At 40.6% G+C, this 25,550-nt stretch overlaps 3 protein-coding genes and 1 long non-coding RNA gene across 7 annotated transcripts; 1 reads left to right on the top strand and 3 right to left on the bottom strand.

Annotated features, from left to right (window-relative positions):
- Positions 1-1,323: 1,323 nt before the first annotated feature.
- LOC127763010 (uncharacterized) lies at positions 1,324-5,943 on the bottom strand. Of its 4 annotated transcripts, none has more exons than XR_008015625.1 (4): positions 3,580-5,943; positions 3,051-3,507; positions 2,797-2,969; positions 1,324-1,618 (listed from the first exon to the last, which is right to left on the bottom strand). It is a non-coding gene; the product is annotated as an uncharacterized LOC127763010 (long non-coding RNA). The 4 variants fall into 4 exon arrangements; XR_008015624.1 differs by having other exon boundaries at positions 3,051-3,755; positions 4,211-5,943; XR_008015626.1 differs by having other exon boundaries at positions 3,051-4,359; positions 5,783-5,943.
- Positions 5,944-7,228: 1,285 nt separating this feature from the next.
- On the top strand, positions 7,229-11,740 carry LOC127763009 (ADP-ribosylation factor GTPase-activating protein AGD12-like). Its single transcript, XM_052287564.1, has 9 exons — positions 7,229-7,408; positions 8,548-8,650; positions 8,946-9,030; positions 9,209-9,284; positions 9,481-9,644; positions 9,843-9,972; positions 10,133-10,249; positions 10,338-10,433; positions 11,202-11,740. The coding sequence occupies exons 2-9, from the start codon at positions 8,599-8,601 to the stop codon at positions 11,478-11,480; spliced, it is 999 nt and encodes a 332-aa protein (XP_052143524.1). The 5' UTR covers positions 7,229-7,408; positions 8,548-8,598; the 3' UTR covers positions 11,481-11,740.
- A 49-nt stretch (positions 11,741-11,789) lies between these two features.
- On the bottom strand, positions 11,790-18,251 carry LOC127763007 (probable amino acid permease 7). The gene is made up of 7 exons (XM_052287563.1): positions 18,020-18,251; positions 16,356-16,592; positions 15,650-15,743; positions 13,866-14,083; positions 13,211-13,344; positions 12,863-13,090; positions 11,790-12,502 (listed from the first exon to the last, which is right to left on the bottom strand). Exons 1-7 carry the CDS (start codon positions 18,108-18,110, stop codon positions 12,095-12,097), a joined length of 1,410 nt encoding a protein of 469 aa, XP_052143523.1. The 5' UTR covers positions 18,111-18,251; the 3' UTR covers positions 11,790-12,094.
- Positions 18,252-22,363: 4,112 nt separating this feature from the next.
- On the bottom strand, positions 22,364-25,471 carry LOC127763103 (transmembrane 9 superfamily member 12-like). Its single transcript, XM_052287713.1, has 2 exons — positions 25,320-25,471; positions 22,364-24,736 (listed from the first exon to the last, which is right to left on the bottom strand). Exon 2 carries the CDS (start codon positions 24,701-24,703, stop codon positions 22,742-22,744), a length of 1,962 nt encoding a protein of 653 aa, XP_052143673.1. The 5' UTR covers positions 24,704-24,736; positions 25,320-25,471; the 3' UTR covers positions 22,364-22,741.
- Between the last annotated feature and the right edge of the window lie 79 nt (positions 25,472-25,550).

Below are 25,550 nucleotides of genomic sequence, written 5' to 3'. Positions count from 1 at the left end.
CAGCTGGATCATCTGGCGGTTGGTTTCAACCGACTGAAATCCATCATATTTTATGACGACATATTTTTAGCAATCCCTTTTTTTTTTGTCCTCGCAAAAAGAAGTTTCTAATTTCTTTATTTTTACTTTGCAAGCATGCAGTAACTACAGTCCATAGAAGCTACTAAATATTCAGATTTGTATTTTGATTTATTAGTGTAAGTCTGTACAACCAAATAAAAATAGTTTCTTCTATTTTGAGTGTGTGTTATAGCTTAAAAACTACAAATAAAACATAGTTTTTTTTCTAAGTACAGTTTTTTCTTCTTATATATTTTTTTTAGAAACACTACTAATGCATACGTTCACAACAAGTGTATACCTACTCCCATGAATACAGACACACACATCCTACTCCTATGAGCACAGCCGAAAAACTAAGCCGATATATCTTGAGAAGTTGAGATTGATGAATTCATCAAGATGTCTCGTTTGTATTTTTCAGGATTTGATTTTAAAATAGGTAAAAGCGTGATATTTTTATTAGTCTCGTCTCTCATGGTACTCTAAAGATAATTGCCTAATAATCACACTATTTTTACTTCTAATTATAGCTAAAGTTTAGTTTGAAAAACCATACCACCAAGTTAGGCTTTCCTAGCAGGATAAACTCACTATTATAGTCACTTGAATGTTAAAAAAATAATAATCTGAGTAGCTAATATATCAAACAAGCACGCAGTACGTGAATCCTTGTTCTTAAAGCACGTTGTATGAGATAGCTTATGCTTCATGTTTTCAAACCTTGAGCTTGAGAAGACACATATTTACTTCAGATGTGTTTAGATCTTAAGTTTGGATCCAAACTTCAATCATTTTCCATCACATCAACCTATCATACATATATAACTTTTCGGTCACATCATCTTCAATTTCAACTATAATTCAAACTTTGCGCTGAACTAAACACAGCCTTCACCAGATGGGACGGGATCGTGGCAGCAGATTGAATTGACGAAAGTTCATTTTGCATTTCGCAGCTACTTCTGAGTTCTGAGTTCTGACCAGGTAAATAATAAGGGGAACGATTGCGACATATTATACTTAGGCATGCAGAGTCTGCACAACATTCTTAATCTCCGTCTCTAGAATTGTACGCAGGGCTGTCAAATGCATCAACCTCCATCGCTACATAATAGCACGGTCTGATTATTCTTCAAATCAAAATAAATTTCTCCCTGTAATTAAGGAGAGAACAGAGAAAATCCACGTCACATCAGCAATTCAGCACAGTACCATTGCAGCGTATAAAATACGTGGTGATTAGGTGTCTGATTGCCTCCTCTCCTAATCTCCTTGCATTTGCATAGGTGTTTCCAGTAATCACAGAAAGAAAATATATTAATATTTTTACAACAGCCAGGGCACGCAGTACACACGTTTTCAATTGCTCAACATAATGGAAACACAAATGAACGAACCACCAGTATAGAACAATATATAAAATGTAACATCGACAAGAGACTTCAACGGATTACCGTAGAAAAAAAGAAAGCCTAAATACAGGGACAGCGCCGACGACTTCCATGCCTCATTGAACCATTCACGATTTCCAGTACATTAAGCAACTTCAAGATAACTATAGAAAAAAAAAACCCATTATACTGCAAAGAAACAATCACACGAAAAAGAATATAAACTTATCTTCTCTTAAGAAAAAAAATGTAAAGTAATCCCGAATCACTGGCCACCCGTAGACGTCTGCCATTTGCCAAGAAATGTACCACACAAGCATGTAGGTTATGTGAGCTTGGAGTGACATCGATGGAGGGAGATGAGCAGATAACCACTACAGGCAAAGACAGGTTCAGAGGGATTACTCGACAAGGCAAGATGAATGGCGATAACCAAGCGGTCCGTCCCAATCAGCCAGGCTGTTCTTGGAAAAGGAAAAGGAGAGGGAGAGGAAAAAAAAAAGATGAGAAAACGAAAGCGCTGTGATTTGATTGCTTCGCGAGAAAAGCGGGCAGAGAATCCGTCCCCCACAACATCTACTGATGGAAACGCCTGTGCTTAGTGTCCAGTACTCCAGTGCCAAGTTGGTCCTGGTTTCCAGAATCTGAATTTCTGAAGTTCATCAACCCTCAACTCTTTTTTCTTTTTACCATTTTATCTTCCCTCGACTCCTATTAAATATTGGTGCGATCAAGTTTAATCTGATTGATTTAAGGGTATTTTACTCACATATGATAAAAAACAAATCAGAAATTATTTGTTTTTTTTATCATATTTCTGAATCAGAAATTATTTGATTGTTGGTCAAACAAGTCAGAATCTGAATTTCTGAAGTTCATCAACCCCAACTCTTTTTCTTTTTACCATTTTATCTCCCCTCGACTCCTATTAAATATTGGTGCGATCAAGTTTAATCTGATTGATTTAAGGGTATTTTAGGGTGCAAGTGGCTGTAGACGGAGGAAGAGCCAGTTTGCAGTTGTTGTTATGTGCTGCATTTTGTTTAATTTTTAGGGTCATCTAGAATCATGGTTATGAAAAATTAAAGTACAGTAATTTGTTTGATAGTTTCTGTTATCCAACTGTTTCTTCTGTGACATTTGTCCAATTTCTCAAAACACAACAATTTCTCTGTTTGCAACTTCGACTATTAAAACGGTTAGGCCAAAACACAACAAAAACATATATATAGAAACATTTGCACAAAATGGTATTATCATAATTCACTTCAATACAAACTTAACCAAAGTATTATGGAGCACCCCAACCTTAAGCTAGCAGAAAGTGAAGTTTAAACTTTACCTGTCTTCGCTCTGGCTGGCATGACAATGAAACTATATGTGCCTTATCTCCTCGCTGGTCTCATGACACAGCAAATGAAACTTCTCCCCATATGACAAGATGTCTCAGGTTAGTAGATCACGATAGAGCACCTTTCACTTCAGGGAGGTTCAGGCATCACAGATTGATCAGACCTGCATTAGTAAATCATTAGTTATATAGTTCAGTAGTTTCCACAACATGGGTAAAATTCAATCGTAGGGACTGAAAACGACCTGAATAAATGAGATCGATAGCTGCCCCAAAGGTTCAAGCAGAGGACACAAGTGGACATAATCATTCCTAAAGGTGTCCAGAAAAGTGCCAACTCAAAACAAAATGTTAGTTGCAACACTGGAATGCAGTGCAGGTATCCAATGCTACCAATTCTGGTTGGTAGTTATTATAGGTTTCAGCAATGGCCCCTCCACATTGTAGGCTGTCACTTGCCTACCTGTACCTGAGTTTAGTGATTTGTTAAGAAACCCAGCATAAGAGCTGATACGGCGCAGATGCTGGAGAAATATATTATTGGTAGGTTGCTCTTGAAGAAAACAAATGTACATAAAATGGGGCCAGAGATGGATATAAATCATATATGCAGTAAGTGTACGTTTCACCAGATGATCCTGAAAATTAGTCTGCTGCAGTACTAATTACTCTTATCCATGACACCTCCAATGGTGGCCTAACCTGACAAATTTCCACGTTAAATGAATGAGAGTTTTCGTTTTTCTAAAAAAAGAATGAGAGCAAACTACCAACAATGTATGTGCCTGTGAACATGCTTATGGTTTTTAGCTTTCTGGAGCAAGTTGATCGTCCCCTATGCATAGCTTCAGTTAATTTCTGGGTGTCACTGTCAGCTACTCTTGATGTAGTAATAGCACTGTATTTCTTCGGTTGGAAGCCTGAAGTATTCGGAACTGAACTTGTAAAATCTGGAAAAATGCATATTCTTTAGCTGCAAAATCACTCTGAAGATAAACAAGTGAGAGTTGCTTGGATCAATAGCAGAAGTTGGCAGGTTGCCTTCCCCATACTCCTTTCACGGTGATGCAAGTACATGTTGCAAAGGTACTTCCATAGTAAAATGTTGTAAAATGAATGACATAAAATAAGAGACTTATTTACAGATTGATTCAATAGATTTATATTATAACAATAGTGCGCAGAGAATCAGTAAGGAAACCATGCAATAAGATTTCTTTTGACAGAAAACCAGGTGCAAAGACCTCAACTTTTAACAGAAACCAGGAGAGGCGCTGAGAACTAGAGTACATAATGACAAAGTCACTTCGAGATGAATGGTATGCATTTTCTTAACATACCACTCAACTGATTTGGACTACTGAAGTTGGAACACGAAAAATAAAGGCAATGAAAGTAATCTTACCAAGTTCTGTAATGACGCCATAAACATGTGAATTACTAGAGAATAATTGAAGCTATGCATGTGGGGCAAGTGCTTTGTCCATCTAGCAGTCCAGCCATGACATCAAACAGTGCACATGGGACAAATGTCCACAGAGCAAACTAGTTTATCTGCGTATTTCCTCTCAACAGATAATGCAACTTGCATCAGTTATGCAAAAAAGAGGTTAGCAAAGCAAAACAACGAGCAATTTTATCATGAAACCAACAAAGCAGTGCAATATTATGACAGTACTCTGGAATAGCATTAATCTGCTGTGGCATCTGGGAAAACTCTATAGCCATTCATTAACATCTATATGAATGTGGGCAAAGCTAGAAAGTCTTACATTGTGAAACGGAGGAAGTACTATACTACTTTCTCTCCCATCAACCTTCCATGAACTTATCATTGACACCGAATATATATTTCATGAAAATTCATATTGCAGATTTTGCTAATATTGTCCAAACTCCAAAATGAGTATTGTTCAAAATTAAACCAAGTGAAATGCTGTAAACAATATGAACTTAACTTGTTTGAGTTTCTATCAACATCAACTAAATAATGCAAACCAAAGCAATTAACTGAAGTGGGTCCATGAGACTAGGAAAACTAAAAACTCATATGCGACAACAGAATTCAATGGATGAATGTGTCCTAGACTCATCGCATAACTTAGCCAATCTTATCATGATAGATTCCCAAGGTATGACTTCACATACCACTCATGTTCTTAAATTGGGGTCTATATGAAGCTTGGGCTCAGTAGCATGACAGATATCATAAAACTTCATCAGAAAGTGACCCATAAATATTTGAATATGGAAAAGAACATATCAACTAGTTAATGGAGGACATTAATTAAAATAAATTACAGCTAGATTTTCTAGTAGGATATGATGGCAGCTGCAAAAGGATACGAGAACTTGAGCTAAACAAAATTCTACCTATCATGCATCTGAGCAGGTGCAGAATGGCACAATTCTTGACAAGGAGCCTCGAAAAAAAAAACTGAAAATATGATGCAATCGATGGCAAACATGAAGGCCATATCAATTCAGCAAACAGTGACATCTCAATAAATTTGCCCCTCTTCTAGACCAACCATTAACCAATGCAATGCCTCGATCAGACTTTCGAAGCGTCTCCTCCACCACGGCAAGCAACATGACTGAACAGTCCTGACGGAACCAATCAGAACTGAAGCCCAAATAGCCAATGCTAATCAAAAGAAACCACACCAAAGCCGATTGAACCATAGTAATCATCGACATGCTTAAAGGGTCGCACATTGTAGGTCGCATATTGGAGAATAATTTCTACTAGTACGAAATAGGTCGGAGAGCCGGGCCATCAATCCGAATATTGGCAAATTCCAAACACTAGCATCCCAAACACGAACCCTAGCTGCAAATTTCCTCCACTCCCTCCTCCATTCCAGATTCGAGAACACCAACACGGATGTACGCGAACGCGCCCCAACTGAGTGAGGAGACTACAAATCCACGCGCTCCAAGCCTAGAAAAAACAATTCGATCGAAGCGATTATACCACTTTAGTATGTGAACGCCGTATCCTGTCCACGTGTAGGCGAAGAAGATCGGCTCTTCCCTCGCCCAGTACCCGCCGCCGCCGCGCCTCGCCTCTCCCGCGCGGCCGCGCCTCGCCTCTCCCGCGCGGCCGCGCCATTGCCGCCGTCGGCTTGGGAGTTGGAGGCGGCTCCTCGTGTGCCACGCATGTGTTAAGAAAGAAAAAGTTTAGAACAAGGGATGTTAAGATCATATCTGACGTTAGATCGTAATGGGATGCTTCAGATTAAGACGAAATGAGTTCCAGGTTATGCAGCCCAAAGATTATTCTTTTCTTTTCTTTTTCATCGATGAACCACGAATACATGAAGTTTGAATACATGAATCATGAATACTCTCCATCTTGAAATATAACGAATTAGCACTAGTTGTGTCGAATCTATATACTCCATATTTTGAAATGAAAAAAAGTACTATATAGCAATCTAGTACTACCATGGTTGATATACTCCTTTCGTTTCATATTATAAATTGTTTTGATGTTTTCAGGTCAAATTTAAACCAAATTTGTAGAAAAATATATTAGCATTTTCAACATAAAATAAACATATTATTAAATATATTCAATACTATACCAATAAAACTAATTTAGTGTTTTAAATGTTGCTAAATATTCCTAAAAATATTATTAAAATTAAAAAAGTTTGACTAAAAAAAAGTCAAAATGACTTATAGCAGCTTGGCTATAGTTGTTTATGGCTTGAAAATCGAAGAAAGCTAGAGTTTTGAATTGCTGATAAAAAGAACTCATAGCTTAAAAAAACAATCATTGCGTAATTGCATTGCTAAGGGAAACAGCAATGATGTGATGGTGGAGTCGTGAGTGTATGACTCTACCTACCAGAGTTTAAATTCTAGTGTCAATGTATATTACGTACATGTAGATAAACTTTTAATATAGTTTTTACTCCCTCCGTTTCGAAATGTTTGACGTCGTTGACTTTTTATCACATGTTTGACCGTTCGTATTATTAAAAAATTTAAGTAATTATTAATTATTTTCCTATTATTTGATTCATTGGTAAATATATTTTTATGTAGGCATATAATTTTACATATCTCACAAAAGTTTTTGAATAAGACGACGGTCAAACATGTGCTAAAAAATCAACGGTGTCAAATATTTTGTAATGGAGGGAGTATCTTTTAAAGTATGTATCAGGGGACATATTTGTGGGGGTGTATGTGCGTGCTCATATGCATTGCCAGAGTTGCGAGGGCTGTTTCCACCGAACGAAGCCGGAGAAGGAAGAAAAGAAACAGCAACGACGTCGTCAGGTCAAGCTGAAGCACCCAACGCGCCAATCCGCCATGGTGGCCCATGGGAAATTGGGCTTACAGAAATAGGAATAGGAGAATATCGTTACCATCCCCCCCAAAATACTAATTCCGCTCCGTCCTCACGTCGTCGTGCACTCGTGCTCCATTTCCGCGTCTCTCCGCGACCAGGCTCTGCCCCCCCAGCGCGACGAACTGCCCGGTGGGCGATCGCTCCACCGCCGCCGGCGACCTCACTCCCCCCCACCACCACCGCGAAGCCGCCGGCGGCACCCCTCCCCCCGCCCTCCCGCCCGCCGCGATCCATCCGGTTGGTCCTCCCCCTCACCCATTTCCTCCCCCCGCTTTGCTGTTCGTGATTTTGCTGATTTTGGAATCCCGGATGCGGTTAGCCTCCTATTGTCTTGATGTTGATTCGCGCGGGAAAAGGAATGTCGTATGCGTGGTTGATCCGGTTTGATTTGATGGCTTGACGCGTGATTGGTCCCCAACGAACACGGACACAACCCACCTCGGTGCTAGGGGGGGCCTTGATGTCTGAATTCTCAATTTGTTCTTCGACCATTTCGTTCCATTTCGGAGCTGGAATGCGACCATGGTGTCATTGCCTCGGAGATCGGGAGGTTGACACGATTGATGAAGATCTTAGCTTTGGATATGCGTGTGGAAACCTGGGAGGAATCTTGGGTAATGCCCATTTATTAGAGTTATATGCTGGAAGCGTACAATTTATGGACATCAACCAACCAGCTATTGAAATCCCCTGGCCTTTTGTATTCAAGCCTGTCATTCTGCCTGATCTAGGCCGATCTACATGCTGGCCTGAGAGATTGTGAGATACTGAGATCAGACAACGTCTGGATCCACATGGGACGTTGGGTTGGGCTGTTAGGGTGGTCGAGTGGAGACTACTGCAGCAGTGATTCTTGTTTTTCCCTTGTCGAACACGTCCTTGCAACTGTGACAACGATGTAGCATGGAAGAAATAGGACCGGAACAAACAATTGGTGATCACATTTACCCCCACAAGTGGCATATGCCGTTTGGTTCGGAATCTGGTCAAAATATTCCAGCCATCTCTGCTGGAGTGTTTCTTTTTCCTGAATTACATAAATGTATAAATCCCGACCAAATGTGATCAACTCTTTTGGGTATCCATGATTTCCAATTCTGTTCAAGCCCAAAACCAGGCTGCTTATATGCTTCGAGACCAACAAAATGTTGATAACCAGACCCATGTACTGGACTGTGCCTCCTAAATTTGGCATCCATTGGTCCTTATTTGTGGTGAGGCGTGTCAGCTGAACACTTGTTTTTGTGCATTGTGAAATGTGGATTTGTGATGTTTCTTTTTTTAATTTAAGTTATATATCCTTGGAGAAATTCACATTAACCTTCTTATTTTGTAAAGAACCTGGTCCTTGACTCTTTCTTTTATGCTTTCTGCAGGTACAAAGAGTTTATTTGCTGTTGTGAGCTATCCGAGGTTCCAAATCCAAAATGAGTACCACTAATCACTATCAACACATCAAGTCAAACAAGCCTGTTCTAGGTGCGGATATCTTACTAAATTATATACAGTATGTCATTATCTGCGAACCGTAGAATGTATGTATTTGTATTGATATACAACATATGGATAGTGAGGATAAACCTGCAAAATAGCAAAACTTCTGTGGTGGATTTCACTTTATTCATGACTAGGATAGGAAAAGATGTATTTGCTGTAGCATGACACACCAAATTTAGTTTATTCAGTGCCCTAAATGATGCCAATGATGTTTATGTTCTTCTTGTTTTCCCTAACGTCTACAAGTTTTTAGCTATTTTTTTTTACTATATGGCAGGCAAAGCAAGAAAATTGAAGGATCTAATGTTAAAAAGTGACAACCGGATATGTGCTGATTGTGGTGCACCTGATCCCAAATGGGCGTAAGTGCCTCTATTACAGTGATTAGGGCATCTTTTTTTGTATGAATACCTATTATGTTCTAATGTTTCCATACTAATGGAAAGACATTTGCATGTTATGCTGAAGACCTTTGTTTTGGACTTCCCATGTCGTCTATCTGAAATTTAGAGTGTAAACAATGTTTACTTTGCATTTCAGGTCTGCTAATATCGGAGTATTTCTTTGCTTAAAGTGTGGAGATGTACATAGAGCACTTGGACCAGACGTTTCAAAGGTTATTTGGACCACAGGAACTTTTCTTTGTCAGTTTTAGTTCTTACAAAATAAGAAAAAAAATCCTCCTGTTGTGCAACTGTATCTTCAAACTTTTCTCCCATTATTTCTTCTTAGAATTACTTACACAATCAGTATTCATGTTTGCAGCTTTCACTACTGATTTCATTCTTCCACCTGTTCTTTTTTTTTGTCAGGTTTTGTCAGTAACTCTGGATGATTGGTCTGATAGTGATATAGATTCCATGCTTGAGATTGGTGGAAACTCATATGCAAATTCCATTTATGAGTCTTTTCTTCCAAAAGATCACCCAAAACCCAAGATGGATTCAACTATGGAATATAGGACTAAATTTATAAGGTTTGATAATTATCTATCCAATTATATGTAATTTCATCAGAGTTATTCATAATATTACTCCCTCAATTCCAAAATATAAACATTTCTGTGTGTTTCCCAAAATGTATCTGGATGGAGGATGTCTTGATACATTTTGAAGAACAAGCAGAAATGCTTATATTTAGAATGGAGAGTGATATATTATTTTTTGATACACAGAGCCAAGTATGAGACACAAGATTTTTTGAAGCCAAGTTTGCGCATTACATCAAAGGGTTCTTTTGATGCGACCAATGCTGTGAAGAGTGTAACTAGCAGTATCTCTAGCGCTTCAGGGAAGCATGTCGTTGTAAGCTGTTCTGCTGAAACATATATGATACAGCTGTGAAGATTTGTCTAACCATTTTATTTGTGGGTTCAAGTTAGCCATTGAAATGGAGCATATTTAATGATTGTTGCATGATTTTAGTGATCCAGACAATCAGCCTTAACCTTGCAAATGGTCACAGGACGATACAAGAGAATTTGTTGGAGAGCTGAACATTACAGTGGTAAGAGGTATTCAGTTGGCCGTCAGAGACATGCTAACGAGCGATCCATATGTTGTTCTAACACTTGGGGAGCAGGTATGCTTTTTCTTTTGAAATTCATAAACCATTTTGATTGCTATGCTAATTTGTTCCTTTAAACATTCAATTGTTGGCCTAATTGCAGAAAGCTCAAACCACTGTTAAACCGAGTGACTTGAACCCAGTATGGAATGAGGTGCTTAAGATATCAATTCCTCGAAATTATGGACCTCTTAAACTTGTAAGTTTGATCAAAGTTATTTCACTGAGTTCCATAAGCTGCTAATGGAAGAGTGTAGTACACTAATAAGTAGCAATATCATCACACAGTTTTCTTTCCTGAAATTAGTTGCAATAAGAAACATGATTAATCAACTACAAAGTCGGTTAAACACAACATGCATAATGCTAGAACCTAAAATAACGCTATACATAGTTGGCTAGATTACATTGATTATTACCATCTTGCAAGTGATGAATGTAGTTCTAACTAAGTGATGAAGATATTTCAATGTGAGTGTAGTAAAAGTTCTAGCTCACCAGTTCATAGGGAAATACTTATTTGCACCAATGGGCTGGTATGGAAATATACATAAATTATTCTACATAAAAATGCATGAGTTATATAATAAATAAAGATAATACTAATAAATTGAGCTTTGGTATTTCCTAATATCATACATCTCACTCCAATTTAGAATCACATTAATCGGTACAGGTTGCAAGGAAATTAAAAAAATGATGCTTGAAATTTGTAGGAGGGAATTAACAAGAAAAATCAGGTCTCCATGGCTCCATATCCGATTTTTTTTTTAATCGTAAGGTGTATATAAAATCCTATAAAATGAGGTGATATCGTGATACCATCCGTGGCATTCTTTTTGAATAAAAATAAATGACGGAGAGAGGGGAAGCATTTATGGAATGAAGTACCCTTATATAAAGCAGCCAATATGAAAAGCTGTCTTTTCACTGAATCCAAATAACATAATAATCTCTCTATTTTCAGGAAGTATACGACCATGATACGTTCTCTGCTGATGATATCATGGGGGAAGCGGAGATAGATCTTCAACCAATGATCACAGCCGTCATGGCCTTTGGAGATCCCTCGCGTGTTGGTGACATGCAAATTGGAAGGTGGTTCATGACCAAAGACAATGCCCTGGTGAAAGATAGCACTGTCAATGTTGTGTCGGGCAAGGTAAAACAGGAAGTGCACCTAAAGTTGCAGAATGTAGAATCAGGTGAGATGGAGTTAGAACTGGAATGGGTTCCAATACCCTAGATTAATAAAGCTCGATTGGTTCTCTGCCAAAAAAAATTACTCAAGAAGCGTCAGTTTTTTAATTGAAATGAATGGCTTCAAATCCCGTGTACTTACTGAATCTCTGTCTTCAACATTTTGGCCACCCGAACGAAATTCGTAAAAATGCCATTGTAAAATATCATGTTGTAATCCGTCGGCTGCACTCACGACCAATTATATTATTCTTTAGTGAAGTGTGCTTTCAACCCGTTGTCATAAAAATGGCTAATTCATTGTGGTGATATCAAGTACTAAATCATGTTGCAAATGCCATACCGGTGCTTCAACAGCTCCCTGTTTTTTTTGTTCCATTTTTCGAGTCAAAAGTCCTCTTTGGCTAAAGCCTGAAGATGCTGCTGCACTTCAGTTACAGGTATGTGTATCCTGTATGGCTGTATCCAGACCATTGAATTTTTTTAGAGGCAGATCAACATCACTATTGACCATTGATTGAAGTGCCATTTTGCGCATTTCATTTTACCGATCTGTACATAAATGCTCTCTCCATACAAGAACAAATTAACACTTCCTTTGCTATTTACAGACCATCTTTCTTCGATTCATTTGCTGATCGAGCTGATGCATTTCAATTATTAGCTGGTCTTGGAGGAGAACACACCGACGGCTGAGCCGACGGAGGCGAAGGCGCCGGTGGCGAGGCAGGCGGCGCTGAAGGCGCGGACGGCGAGCCACCGCGGCGTCCACGGCGCCACCTTCTTCTGCACGAGGTACATCTCGACGGGGAAGTGGATGGACAGCGGCCAGAAGGTGAAGGCGCCGAGCAGCCCGACCACCTGGTTGAAGTAGGGGAACCACACGGCCAGCGCCGTCGTCGCCGCCACGTACGCCGTCCGGAAGCACAGCCTGTACACGTTCACGCGGCAGCCGCGCCGCCACCGCGACGGCCACGCCACCGCCGCCGGCACCGCCACCTCCACCACGCCCGCCCCCGCGCCGCCCATCCGCCGCTCCACCGCCGCGAACACCGGCTGCGAGTACACCTGCATGCGTACGTGTGAATTGTTCTGTCTTTTCTCATCGGTTTAAGTTTTTGAAATGAATTGATCGGTTCATACAACTCAATATGGTATCAGAGTCGGAGGGTCTCGAGGAGAGGACATGTGGAGTGGCACTTCTTGCCCAGGGTTTCAAATTTTGAAACTAGGGTTTCTGCTGGAGGGGGGGGGGAGTCGGTTCTTTCGTACGGAATTTTTTGAATTTTTGACTGATTTTAAATGGATTTAAATAAAATTTGACTAAATTCATAAAAATTTGCAAAAAAAATCTAAAGTTTCAGGCGAGATATGAGCATTTCAGTGGGGGGTGAAATTTCGAACCGAAATTTCAAACCCTGTTCTTGCCTGATAGCCGCCGAGGAGGTGGACGGCGACGCAGAGGTTGGCGAAGTCGATGAGCCAGTAGGGCTCGTAGAAGCCGAAGCCGGTGAGGAGGTTACCGGGCGTGGCGTCGCCGAAGGCCGCGTAGCCGAAGCACCCGCAGCAGAGGTAGAAGAAGGTGGTCACCGCGATGCTCGCCCTCGACGCCGTCCTCATCGTCTCGCTCTCCGGCGGCGGCGACCTCAGCGTGTCCTTTCACCACAAACACCCGCCATTGCTAGCTGCTCAGCTCATGCAATGCATGGCTCATCGCCGTTCGATCGCCTAGCTTGTCGCGCATTGCACATACGCATCATAGCATGCACGAATTACCTCGATTTCCAGCAGAACCGACGCGAAGGGGTAGGCGAACGCGATGTCCCCGATCGCCTGCGAGACTCGCCACACCTTCTGCGTCGCGGACACCATGGCGATCCCCCCGATTCCTCCCTTGATCACTCCATTAGCTGAACAAAAAAACGAATTAAGCCACATTCGATCGCGTTGTTAGCTGTACTGTACGTACGTTGGAGTAGTGCATTATCCGATATTTATCCCTTGAGGGGATATCTTTTCGTTTCGTCCATGCCACCTAAATAGTCACTAAATTTTTTTTAAAAAAATGGTAACATAGATATTACTCTATAAATATACAAGTTTAAATTCAACTTCTACAAGTTATAACAAAAATATTAAATATAGCTGTGAATGTACGATAACTATTTTCAGTTTAATTTGTTCTTTTTGTTGCAACATGTACAAAGTTGAATTTGATCTTTTATGTTTGTGGGGTAATATATTTCATATTAATCTATATTATCAAATTTTTTTCAAATTTTTTAATAACTATTTAGATGACATGCAAACAATAAAGGGATATCCTGCCGAAGGATGAAAATCCACATTCCCAATATCGTACCATTTCGCATCAGTTGTAATGAAAGTGAGAGCTACTAGCATTAATGAATACTGTTAAATGCGTGTGTACTTATGACTTTGGCGACGCCGAGGCCGAAGCCGATGAGGGAGTAGGTGAAGGACATGGCCGCCGACAGGACGGAGAGCCACGCCATGTCATGGAAGCCCGGTATCTGCGAGAGCACCACCTGCGCGAGCCCGAACATGAGCATGTAGTAGCCATCTCCGCTGACGGAGCACGGCGCGTCGTGCCCTTCCCGGTGGTAGCAGTTCGCCTTTTGAATTGCCCTGCAAAACCCATAGAAAATGTCCGAGTTCATTGCTAACTAGAATAGCGCATGTAGCCTAGTGGTTGCAGTGACCTGAGTAGTACCCTAAGGTTCTGAGTTCAAATCTCCATAGGAACAGATTTCAGATTGGGTTGTTTGGTTTATTTCAATGGCTGTATATATCCAGTTGGATGTAGAGGCCGGGTAAAAATACCCTTCTCTAAACAAAGATATCTATAGGAAAAAAAATCCTATACATTTTTTATGTTTTTTCTTCAAATTAAAAGAGACCTTAGTTGTGTGTTCTGATTAAGAAAAGAAGGCAAAAAAAACTACAAATGCAACATTGCCCGTACTAGAAATTCGGTGCACACGCGACGCGAGGTCCATTTGAAAAGGACCTTTATCTATGTTAGGTATTAGCACACTCCCTCACCATCAATTAAATAATCATTGATTGCGACTGTATATTACCACTGAACAGTGATCTAGCTACTATACCTTCTACCGAGATTATTAAAGGACAACGACAGCATCACCATTCAGTGCCTACTCCGTCTCAAACGTATTTGGACAGCTCCTTGTCCACATTCATTAAATTGAGATATATTTTATTCAGTTTTATATTGCTATATTTTAAAACGGCAGAAGGTAGTAGATAAAATAAATTTTATCTAATCATGTTAGTTAAAATCTTTTCCTCATCTTACGACTGCATTACAACTAATAAAGCCGTGGTTAGATGTTTGCCACGCAAGGCACAGAATGACAGAAAGCGAGAGAGATCATATGTACATTAGTGAAAAGGGGATATCAACATCCCACTAGAATGAGCCACATCAACAAATAAATATGAACCGTTGGATGCACGATTTAAATGAAGAGAACCGTTGGATCAAAATAGAGAAAAATCAGTCAAAAAAGCAAATAGTGTCAAGGGATGTTCTAGACCCTTCAAGCACATCCGATAAAATATGTGGTAACAAAGATATGAGAGTGAAAAATACCTTCAAAATTATCTTTTTAAAAAATCACCTATGAGTATTCAACAGTAATTCTATTATATCAACAATAACAAGTATCTGTGAAAATATGAATAGCTAAATAATCTAATACTATCAATTACATCACCACATCTTAAATTAAAAAATCATGTGATATGGAGGACATAATATTTTTTTAAAGTTGATTTAAACCATATGATTATAAGATTTATGATAAAAACATGTATAGATACTTATCAACTGGTGATGACAGAATTGCAACACGTAACAGATGTGGCTATTTACATTATTACTACAAATGGCGCATTTAGATATTGTAGGAGGTAATGGCGGTGGTAATATATGATAAATTATTCGTTGTTACGATAATATTCTTAATGACAAATTAAGATATATAAATCCATTAATGTTATAATTAATGTTATAGTTGCACTACTTAAAAAATATGTTAAAAACATATTTATTATTAATTGTTATTAAACATTTACGTCTATTAACATAAATAGCATATAATATTTAGTAGATAGAGAGGTAACAGTCGCGTGTTCAAGATGCTAGTTTCACATGAAAAATGAACTTGCCTCATGCTGGTGGCCGAGGTGAGTGTGTACACCACCCCACTCCCGAAAAAGTTGATGTTGAGGAAAAAGCCACAGAACCACTGGCTCTTCTCACCTGCAGCCACCGTTCGTGCCATCCACCGTCAGTAGTGGCATTAATTAAGTCATTAGCATAAAATGGCACAATTTGATAATTTTAACTATTAATAAAGTACAGATCGGTCGATGAACCGTGTATCATCGATCAATTTCTTTTTCGGTTCGTCCTATCTACCCGTACGCACTTGTACATCGACTTCCCCTTGTGAGGCAAAGAGACAGCATTAATTTTATTGACAATAATCGCAACTTCTGACGATTGCATTTCTATTATTTTTCTCTAATGTTCTTTACTAAACACAATTGTTGTCAGTGTGCCATATAGTATACCACCTACTGTACTGTATGATATCAACCGATTCTACTTCATGTGCGTGCAAACAGTAAAACCATGGTCCTTTTTGAGATAGCGGAAATCAACGGATAATATAATCTTTACGATAGCCATTTGAGTATAACTAAACGAATCAATTAATCATTCCAAAGTTGAAAACTTGTTTATAGAAAAGTATTTCATGAAAAAAATTATATAGAAAATTAAAACATATCGTTTAGTAGCTTGAAAAACGTGCAAACAAAAAAATCTAGAATCTAGAATTTGGAAAAAAAAATTGGGGGAGATGATCACCTAGGTAAAACCTCACAGCGTCCACGTAGGACCTGTTCCTGACGACGCCGTTGTCCGGGTCATGAAAAATGTAGCAGTCGGCGAGCAGGGAGGACTGGACTAGGGTCACTCCGGCGAAGAGCACCATGGCCGCCGGTCCTCCGACCCAGCCGAGCTGCGCCACGCTCCACGCCAGCGACAGCACGCCGGAGCCGATCACCGCCGTTATGATGTGCGCCGTCGCCGTCCATGCCGTTCCTGCAAGCACCCGCCCATCAATTATAGCCTCTCGCATATGCAATTCATGACTCATGATGACTGGAGCTGGACCTCTTGTTCATATAGCGTGACCTGCTATTATATTTGGCACATATGGGTATATCTCTGCTGGATATGACTCTTTTTTTCTAGCTAAAAGTTTTCACTTTGTATGTATTGTTCGAGTACTCATGGTCCCTCACAGAGCGCACGCATGATCCAAGACGTCTTTACCTTCCAATTGATCAGTTTCTCGTGTCCTATGTGCAAGCATATGAGGTGTTGGGCGGCTGCTCATAACTTGATATGCTTGTTCATATATACATGGACTGGATTAGTGTTTTCTAAGAACTCAGACATTAATATGTAACACGGTAAGATAATTTGTTCGTGCAAAGATGAATGATCGGCGTTAAAAAAGGCCCAACGCGCAACTCTGATTGTGTATCTATAAAGTTAGAGTTAACCATATCAAAGCACACGTTAAGAATCAATCCATGGGGGAGTCCTTGTGTGGGGGCTAAGGTTTCGTAGCTTTTCTCGGTCGTTTTGGTTAAGGTTTTCTCTTCTTAGTAAAAAGTCTTGGGGACAGACGTGTCCTTGCCGGTTAAGTTATTTTCTTTTTAAAATTTTCATACCAATGTAACTATCTGATAAGGCTCACAATTGAATTGTTTTCTTCATGTCGTAATTTGCTTCCATTATATTGAAAAAAAAGTCGTATTTTGCTTTGAGCTATTTCCCGTTGTCATTTCAGATGTTTATGATATCCTAAAAAAATATTAACTATTAGATGCTAGAGGTTTTCTTGTTGATCTTGCAAACTTTTAAACAAATCTATCCCACGCAATTGCAGTCCATCGTAGTGGTTAATTGTTACGAGACAGTGACCTGACGGGCAATCACAGCAATGTGACTACGCACCTTAATTAATTTGTACGAGCCACGTTGAAACATAATCAGAAATTAATGTGTACAGTGATATGCCGTCTCTGTTGTTATCACCACAGTAACTGGGCCTTGTTATTTTTTCCGAGGACTGGCCATGTTTTTCTCTTTTTTTATATATATTGTTTTAGAGAAGGTTTTTTTTTTAACGAAGCATCTACATCTAACCGGATATATGCGACCTTGGCCGTGTTTTTCTAATGTAGGGATATATGTAATCCAGCAATATAGATCGTTCAAACGGGGAAAAATTTACTAGCTAGCTGTAGCTGGTGCTAACTAAGATCAGCTACACAGGAAGATCATCACAACGCAGACAATTCAGAAGTCAGGAAGATCATCACAGCACAAACAGTTCAGAAGTCAGAGCTGGAAGATTGGAAACCTTGTGACGGATGATCTCGATGCAGGTATTTAAGCAAACAAAAAAAAAATGAAAGAGCAATCTTGCGAAGGATTAGCTGATGATTAGGCCTGACCTGTTCTCTTGTCAATCTCCGACGACGAGGAATTCGAGAGCTTCTCGAGGAGCGGCTCCGTCTGGCCGTCGCCTTCCCCTGCTCCTCCCATGGCGGTAGCTTGATTCGATCTTCGATCTTGCTTGTCACTCTCTTCTTCTCTGGGCAGTTCAGCCTAGTGTTAAGAGAGCTAATACTTTGTAGCTACATGCCCGTCCTTTATATAAAGAAAGCTTTCCTGATGACAAAATCATCCTTGATAAACCAGCACTCACTCTGCAGTGCAATCTGATGGCTATTGGATTGGTTGGTGGTCCGACTGGTACGCATGACGTCAGGTGGTTGCTCTGCTCTGCTGGTGGGGGCCGGCAGCTGTGGCCATCACCAATTCACCATCAGGAATTCTCACATCAGCTCGGATGCCACTGTTGGTACAGTAGTGGTACGCAGAAGAGAGTGCACTATCTGAAACGGTCCGGGACTCCGGAGATTCAGCTAGCTTAAGTATACGTGTGCTTGCTTGCTGAAAAAAAGAGAGAGAATTACTGAAAAAACTGTCATAAGTTGTTTGGTTAATATACTTTCAAATGTATAATATATTTATAGTGTAACTACATCTAATTACACTATCTATCTCATCGTTTCGCATATGTTTATAAGCTAAAATTTAAAATTTAATTTTGGTGTTGATTTTGTGGTTTTTCATCGTAGTTTATTTTACCGTATTTGCTTATCGATTGGCACGTATATAAAATATTTATTCACAAATTATTTTTAAGTTAGTAATAGGCGCTTCGGTTATGCATATGCATAAGCCAACAGATGAAGCCGTATAGTTGCATTGTAGCTATAATGTTAGTTATAATAAAATTATATTACAAGAGTATATAGTTTATGTTTGAAAGTTTTCAACTTACGACAGCTTTAGTTACTTGGCAGTTGCAGCTGCTGAAGCTGCTGTGCTCCGCCGTCACCGTCGTGCGCCCGCTGGTGCCATGCGCGCGTCTGCCCCCCGCAAAGTCAGCAAGTCATAGCGGCGGAGACGGAGGGCGTCCCCGTACAGCCGAGAGAAGGACGCCGTCGCGCGGCACGCCGGATAGCCGGAGCAATCAGAGAATTGAGCCACCCGCTCGCGATCTGGCTCCGGCCATACGTGACGGGCGGTCGGTGAGGCGGCGGCGCGGTCGCTCTCCCTCGGGGGTGCGGGGCGAGTCCCCGGATGGGATGACGATACTGCGGAATACGAGCATGTACATCGGGTTTCATCCTGTCGCGGCGGGGCGGCGGTGGTCGCCGGAGGACGTACGCCCGCCGCCGGCCGGCGGAGAAGGGGAACCGTTCGATTCGTTCGATCCCGTCCCAGTGGCCCATCCACTGGAAAGGCCAGGATATGGGCTTTGCACGGCGTCGTCCCCTTCCTCCTCGCTGTTCTCCACGGCCCCAATCCATCCATCCATCTCTTTCCCCTGTATCATCGTGCCTCCACTTTTCAAGGTCCGGCAAAAAAAAAAAAGTCGTGGGTAGTTGCCTCACCACGCAAATATAAAACCGGAGCAGGTTACGGCTGTGTTCGGAATCATCCGTGCGCACCGAAAACGGAGCGGTCCATTAGAGCGTGATTAATTAAGTACTCCCTCCGTCCCATAATATAAGAACTTAGGACTACATGGGATATTTCCTACTAGGAACTATCCCATCCAATCTTAGGTTCTTATATTATGGGACGGTGAGAGTATCAACTATAATTTTTTTAAAAAAGATGAATCAATATGATTTTTTAAGCAACTTTCGTATAAAAACTTTTTAAAAAAAACACACCGTTTAGCAGTTTGAAAAGCGTGCACATGGAATACGATGGAGAGAGGTTGAGAACCTAGCATTACAAGCACTCACCAAATCACCAATGCAGTTTGTTACAATTCCAGTTAAACTATGTTGCTACCTGTCAAGTTGTCATATACTGTGTTTTTTCAGGTGTCCACCACTGTATGCATCTGATTTTGCTGATCACAAATGAACTTATAGTTCTTCCTATGGAGTTAATTGATATGATGGATAATTCTAAACACCTTTTGCGGTTACATTTCCTAAGCATTTTCTTGCAATAACTTTATATATATAAACTGCTTAGAAACTTTTCTAAAACAAAATTTTCAACTTTATATTACTCGTAATTAATTTATTCATTTATACGCTGAAATATTATCGCAAAACAAATAATCCATCAGCCACTCAGCTCTTTCAAACTGGGTGACATAAACTTCTGCTTTATTCATCTAGCAAGTTGGGAGATCCGTGTGTCAAGGCCAGAGGTAGCAGTTTGATGTTTTACTCTAATTGATCCAACAATAAACAGAAAATGCAAATGTAGCACCAGGGAAGAAGATGCGAGCACAACATGCTGCAGATGTACATATTTCTCACAAAAGAATGCAACAGAAAGAGTGCAAGTATATCATCCACAAAATGGAGTGCAGACATCATGATATCATAAGCATACCATGAACAGGGAACAAGAATACATGCAGCCATATCTGAACGCTGCATAATTTCTTCAAGGAATAGGGGTTTGAAGCAGCGTATGGCTCTACTTTTACAGCTCACTAGAAACAGCGAACTATGTCACAGACGTCAGAACATGTGGCGACTACCAGAAAAACTGTGACCTGGTTATAACCTTCAGAATACAGAAAACGAGTATGCAGTTATGCACAGCGGATAGGTTGACAGCAACTTTTGAACTCATGTAGACACATGTTTATCAAGAAAATTGCTCAATGGCATTAATTCGTTACAATTGCAAGCTTCAGAGTAACAGAAGCAGCATAACAAGTAGCAGCCACCTAGCATTCAACAGTATGATATCAGGGGATAAAACATAAGGACTGTAATCGAATAGCTCTATAATATTGAATATCCGTCAAGTGTTCCAACAAAGGCTGCTCACAAATGCCCAGAGAAAACAAAACATAATAGTATTAAAAAGTCAGAAAACATAGCTGAAACATTGCAAACATGCCTACAAAATATAAACATGGACTTAAGAAAAAAAAATCAGATGGATTGCATGAGCATGGAAAGGGACACGTTTCTTCAAGAAAACACTACCTGCATGTGTATACTACCTTTCAGTTTTGAATTAGCGCATATCGCAATTGTCAGAAAAGGCTAATGGTGTGCATCAGGAGCAAGATACAAAGCACATGCCAGTTTGCCATACAAGAATACTGTTTCGATATATGATAAACCACTCAAAGGTACAAACACCACAAGCAGTATGCAGTTTCCTCTTTAAGTAGTAATGTTCTGAAGCTGCAGAGATCAAGTCTGTGTAGGTAGAGTAGAGCTGTAGAACAGTAGAAGATTATGTGGATGGGGGAGGTAAAGGCTGAATACTTAAAGCAACCCACATCGACATCAGCCTTTGCTGGTACATTTTGTATGCCATGACTGTTGTGACTGAGAATAACAGCCGAACACCAAGGGGAAGAATAATGAACAAAACCACAACAGCAAAGAATGAGACTTGCTTCCGGACCCCCCAAAGAAAAACAATCGACATCTTGTTATGTCATTAACCCAAGAAGACAACTGAGCACTGAATAAAGCACCATCTAAACTGAAGTTCCAACTGCCATAAGAGGAGTGGTCAGAAGTTCCTAATGATGAAAATGCTCAAGTTGCCTAACAACACATTTCACCGGAGAATAGATACGTCAACATGGAACCATCAACCATACATGGATACTGGGTTCTGTGTGAAGTATTGTTCAAAGCTACCAAACAATGTAGCATTTGAAGGACTTGTTCACCTTGCATGATGCAGGCTAACAAGCAGAGCTTGCACCCTGTAATTTTCACAGGTAAGCAGAAACACACTCGCAACTAATGCCTTACAGCAACAATCAGAAGGACATATTCTGGATTTATGTGCAGAAATAGCTGTGGTACTGGTAATGCCTGTATAACAGTATATGTATAACAGTATATATATACCTCATGTTGCAAGTGTAGCTACATGCGTAGTACATTACTACATTACGTGACAGTGTAGTTAAGAAACCTCAAAATAATGGTGGCACATGTGAAGTTATCCAATAAAGCACGGTTCAAAGTATATGAACTATCTGTTACAGAATTCAGAAATTACAGAAATCGGATAAGGCACTGAACAGATATAAATCTAAAGAAGACTGAAATAAAAGACTAGAAACACATGTGCATATGCCGAAATAAAATGATTACAGCTCACTTCTGGCAATAAATGGTTCAGGTAAAAAATGTGTATGAAGTGAACTATCATACATTATAATCAAAGTAAAACTAGTAGTAGTGCTGTATGGAATCTTGCCAAAAGGAGGTAAGTTACAAGAAAAAACAAGCCAGGACAAGATGTTATACCTCAAGATAATAACTGGTTGATTGCAAAGTCAACTTACGTAACAAAGCAATCACTCCATAATGTACCACTGATATGCTAAGTAAAATTCATGGTCTTTTCAGAAAGCATTTGCACAATCAACAAAATTTTAACAAATAAAAGATGATGAATGCAAGCTTAAAAGCATATATGCTGGTACATTACTATCACCATATTCATCGTGGTACAATAGTCCCGGTAATTAGCTACATAAGGAAGACATCACAATTGTGTAAAGGGCCTTCAGATGCCATGATCAAATCATTGCCGCTTTAGAGTGATTCAGTGTACAGTCATCCTTGGAGATTTGTAAGGTATGGTCTTCAATCAATCTTAACTGATGAGAAAAGGTAGTGGATGAAAGAGAATGATGTCAGGAACCCAACAGTCCCAGTAGCCAGCATAATTGCAAGAGAGACAACGAAAGCATATCCAATGTAGAGCGTAGCAGAAACTGGGCCACTCAAGCTTCTGAGATCAAACACCAAGTAGTTGATAGAGTACAGGAACACATAAAGCGCTACTGCTCCAGAGGCAAAGAAAGCTTTCCACCACCAACGCCAATCTTCCGCACAAAGATGCATGTAGGTAAGAACAACAGATACCTCAGCACAGACCACAACCAGCAAGAGGAGGACAACAAGGAGGAACCCAAACACATAGTAGAACCTTCCGAGCCAAATACTTGAAAGAATAAAGAACAACTCAATGAATAGTGTTCCAAAAGGCAGAGTCCCAGCACCAAGCACAAGGAGCCAAGAGTAATTTTTTGCAGGGATTTCTCTTGGTATTTGATTGGTTCGAACTGGGAATTCTATTGGCTCAGCCCTTGTGCCAAAGAAACCACCGAGGAGGGTAAGTGGCACAGAGATGCAGAACCACAAGGACAGAAGTGTGAAGAAGAGTGAGATGGGAAGAGCTCCTGTACTATTCCTTGACCACAGCATGAAATTTAACACAGTGAGGACAACAAAGACAATACCAGGGAAGAAACAGGCTGTTGACCAGGAAACAGATCTCCATCCCTCAGAAGTTCCTTTTAAAGTCCTCCAGAGCCTAACGGCAGCATATCCAGCCACAATTCCAAGCAACATATAAAGAAATATCATCCCTGTGAGAAGCATTCCTCTTGATGCAGGAGACATGAACCCAAAGGCAGCAAAGAAGATGGTAACAATTGCCATACCCAGAATTTGAACCCCATCACCAATCATGACGCAGAGAAGCTTTGATGATGTTGGTTCTCTGAAGACATCACCAACAACAAGCTTCCACCCGGAGAGCTCCTCATTCATCTGAGCTTGGGCCTCCTTATCCAATTCCTCATATCTAGTCAAGTCTCTCCTCACCGTCCGCAAGAATATGACAAACACAATTCCAGCCAAAAATAGTATTACCATCAATGAGTTCATGATTGAGAACCAGTGAATTTTAGCACCCTCCATCTTCAGGTATGCATCCCACCGTGATGGCCATCTGATATCACTGTTTACAAATTCAACCTCATACGTAAAAGTAATCTGCTCTTTTTCCCTAATCAATTGAGATTTCTCCATCTCCACAGGGCAGCTTGTAGGATCAACTTTTTCATACATCTTAAGCTTTGACATAGCTTCAAGATCACGCTTCACGCTGCATGGGACAACCTCAAATCCCACAATCTCATAGCCAGACTTGGCATCTGTCTCCGTCTCTGAGATCACTTCCATTCCTTCCCCAGTTCCAACTACCTTGACTTTACCTCCTTCGTACCTATGGACCAAGACCTTAAATTTCAGGTGATTAATGATGTAGACCTCATTGCTTCCTTCCGGGGTATAACCAACTGGATAGCCTGTCCACTGAATGGTCACTCCATTCTGTTCAGTAAATCTCCTCACAGGAAGATTGTCGAGAATCATGTTCACCTGGTAGAGGTCTCGGCTTCGCTGCTTGAGGAGCTTCACATCAGCCTCGTCAAGTGGGTTTGTGGTACACAGATACAGTGATTCATTGACATTCACACGAAACCGGTATGGGGAATTGTCAATCTGGTCACCCATCAGGAGCTCCCCTAGATTCTCAGCACTCTTCTTTATCCCACCTTGGGGACGGCAGTATGGGAGACTGTAGTAGCTGAATGGCAGTTCAGTCTCAATGGAAGTGAGTGAGTTCACCTTTGCCCATATTTCCTCGCCTTGCCGATACGTGTGCATGTAACTGCCTGGCAAATAGAACGCCTCGCAGTGGGGAGCCAAAACTAGAAACACCATTAACAAGGCAGAGAATATCCTGCCTTTGGCCATGACTAGCAAATCCTGGGAAAGTTGACCTAAAATCTGGAGGGGGAAAAAAGATCATTCACATTTAAAATATATATAAAAAAGCAATGTGGCTACTAGATGATACATTGATACTTCTCTTTAAGAAGAATACTATACACAGAACAAACATTGAAATCATGGACAGGTTTCTTAATTAATTCACCGATAAGCATCCATATCTGGGTGAATCCAATGTACCAAATAGCTCGACTCTTACTTGTTAGTTAGGATTTTAGCATGCATATAGGACACGAAATTAGCAAACAAGCATATGGGATGTAATCATCCATCAGCTCAACTTGGTGCTAGAAGAAAACGAAACGAAATGCACCAGTGCTCACTGAAACATCGTGAATCAGGAAGGGAGCTACCCTGAACGCAGGGCATGGAGGTAGATCCAGGACCGGACCTAGCGTTTGGGGCATGGGGATTCAGTTGAACACCCAATTTTTTTTCTAGGAACAAACTGTTAATAGCACGTACTAGGTTAAGGCAAAGTGAAAAGCTTCCAGATCTAGAAGAGACGATGAGATTGGGGCAAAGAGAAGAGGTGTGGATAGAGAGGGAGGAGGTGGAGGATGTGCGTGTGGGTGCTCACCGGCGAGGATGCGGCGGAAGCAGCACGACGTCGGCACCCGCTGCTCGCGAGATCGGCGCAGACGACGGGAGAACTCGCGAGAGACGGGGTCGCTTCGAGGCCGAGGGGACGACGAGATCGAGCGCAAATGAGTCAGAGGGCAGGGCACTAGCCTGTTACGCTGGCTTGGGTGACTGTATAGGCTTTTTTTTTCTTTTTTTATTAAGGCTTTCTCTATACATAATTTTTTTT

This window comes from Oryza glaberrima, chromosome 2 (genome assembly GCF_000147395.1).
Source record: "Oryza glaberrima chromosome 2, OglaRS2, whole genome shotgun sequence".
NCBI lineage: Eukaryota > Viridiplantae > Streptophyta > Magnoliopsida > Poales > Poaceae > Oryza > Oryza glaberrima.
The sequence above is the reverse complement of the archived record's forward strand: the minus strand, read 5'-3'. Positions and strand labels throughout refer to the sequence as shown.

Bases quoted from the DNA above. Each gene is read 5' to 3' on its own strand.
- LOC127763009 (XM_052287564.1), top strand. From the start codon at position 8,599: ATGAGTACCACTAATCACTATCAACACATCAAGTCAAACAAGCCTGTT. The intron at 9,645-9,842 runs GTTTGATAATTA...TTTGATACACAG, and splicing joins TATAGGACTAAATTTATAAG to AGCCAAGTATGAGACACAAG. The intron at 10,434-11,201 runs GTAAGTTTGATC...CTCTATTTTCAG, and splicing joins ATTATGGACCTCTTAAACTT to GAAGTATACGACCATGATAC.
- LOC127763007 (XM_052287563.1), bottom strand. From the start codon at position 18,110: ATGGGAGGAGCAGGGGAAGGCGACGGCCAGACGGAGCCGCTCCTCGAG. The intron at 13,345-13,865 runs GTACACACGCAT...TTTTTTGTTCAG, and splicing joins CGGCGTCGCCAAAGTCATAA to CTAATGGAGTGATCAAGGGA. The intron at 12,503-12,862 runs GCAAGAACAGGG...GTACGCATGCAG, and splicing joins ACCTCCTCGGCGGCTATCAG to GTGTACTCGCAGCCGGTGTT.
- LOC127763103 (XM_052287713.1), bottom strand. From the start codon at position 24,703: ATGGCCAAAGGCAGGATATTCTCTGCCTTGTTAATGGTGTTTCTAGTT.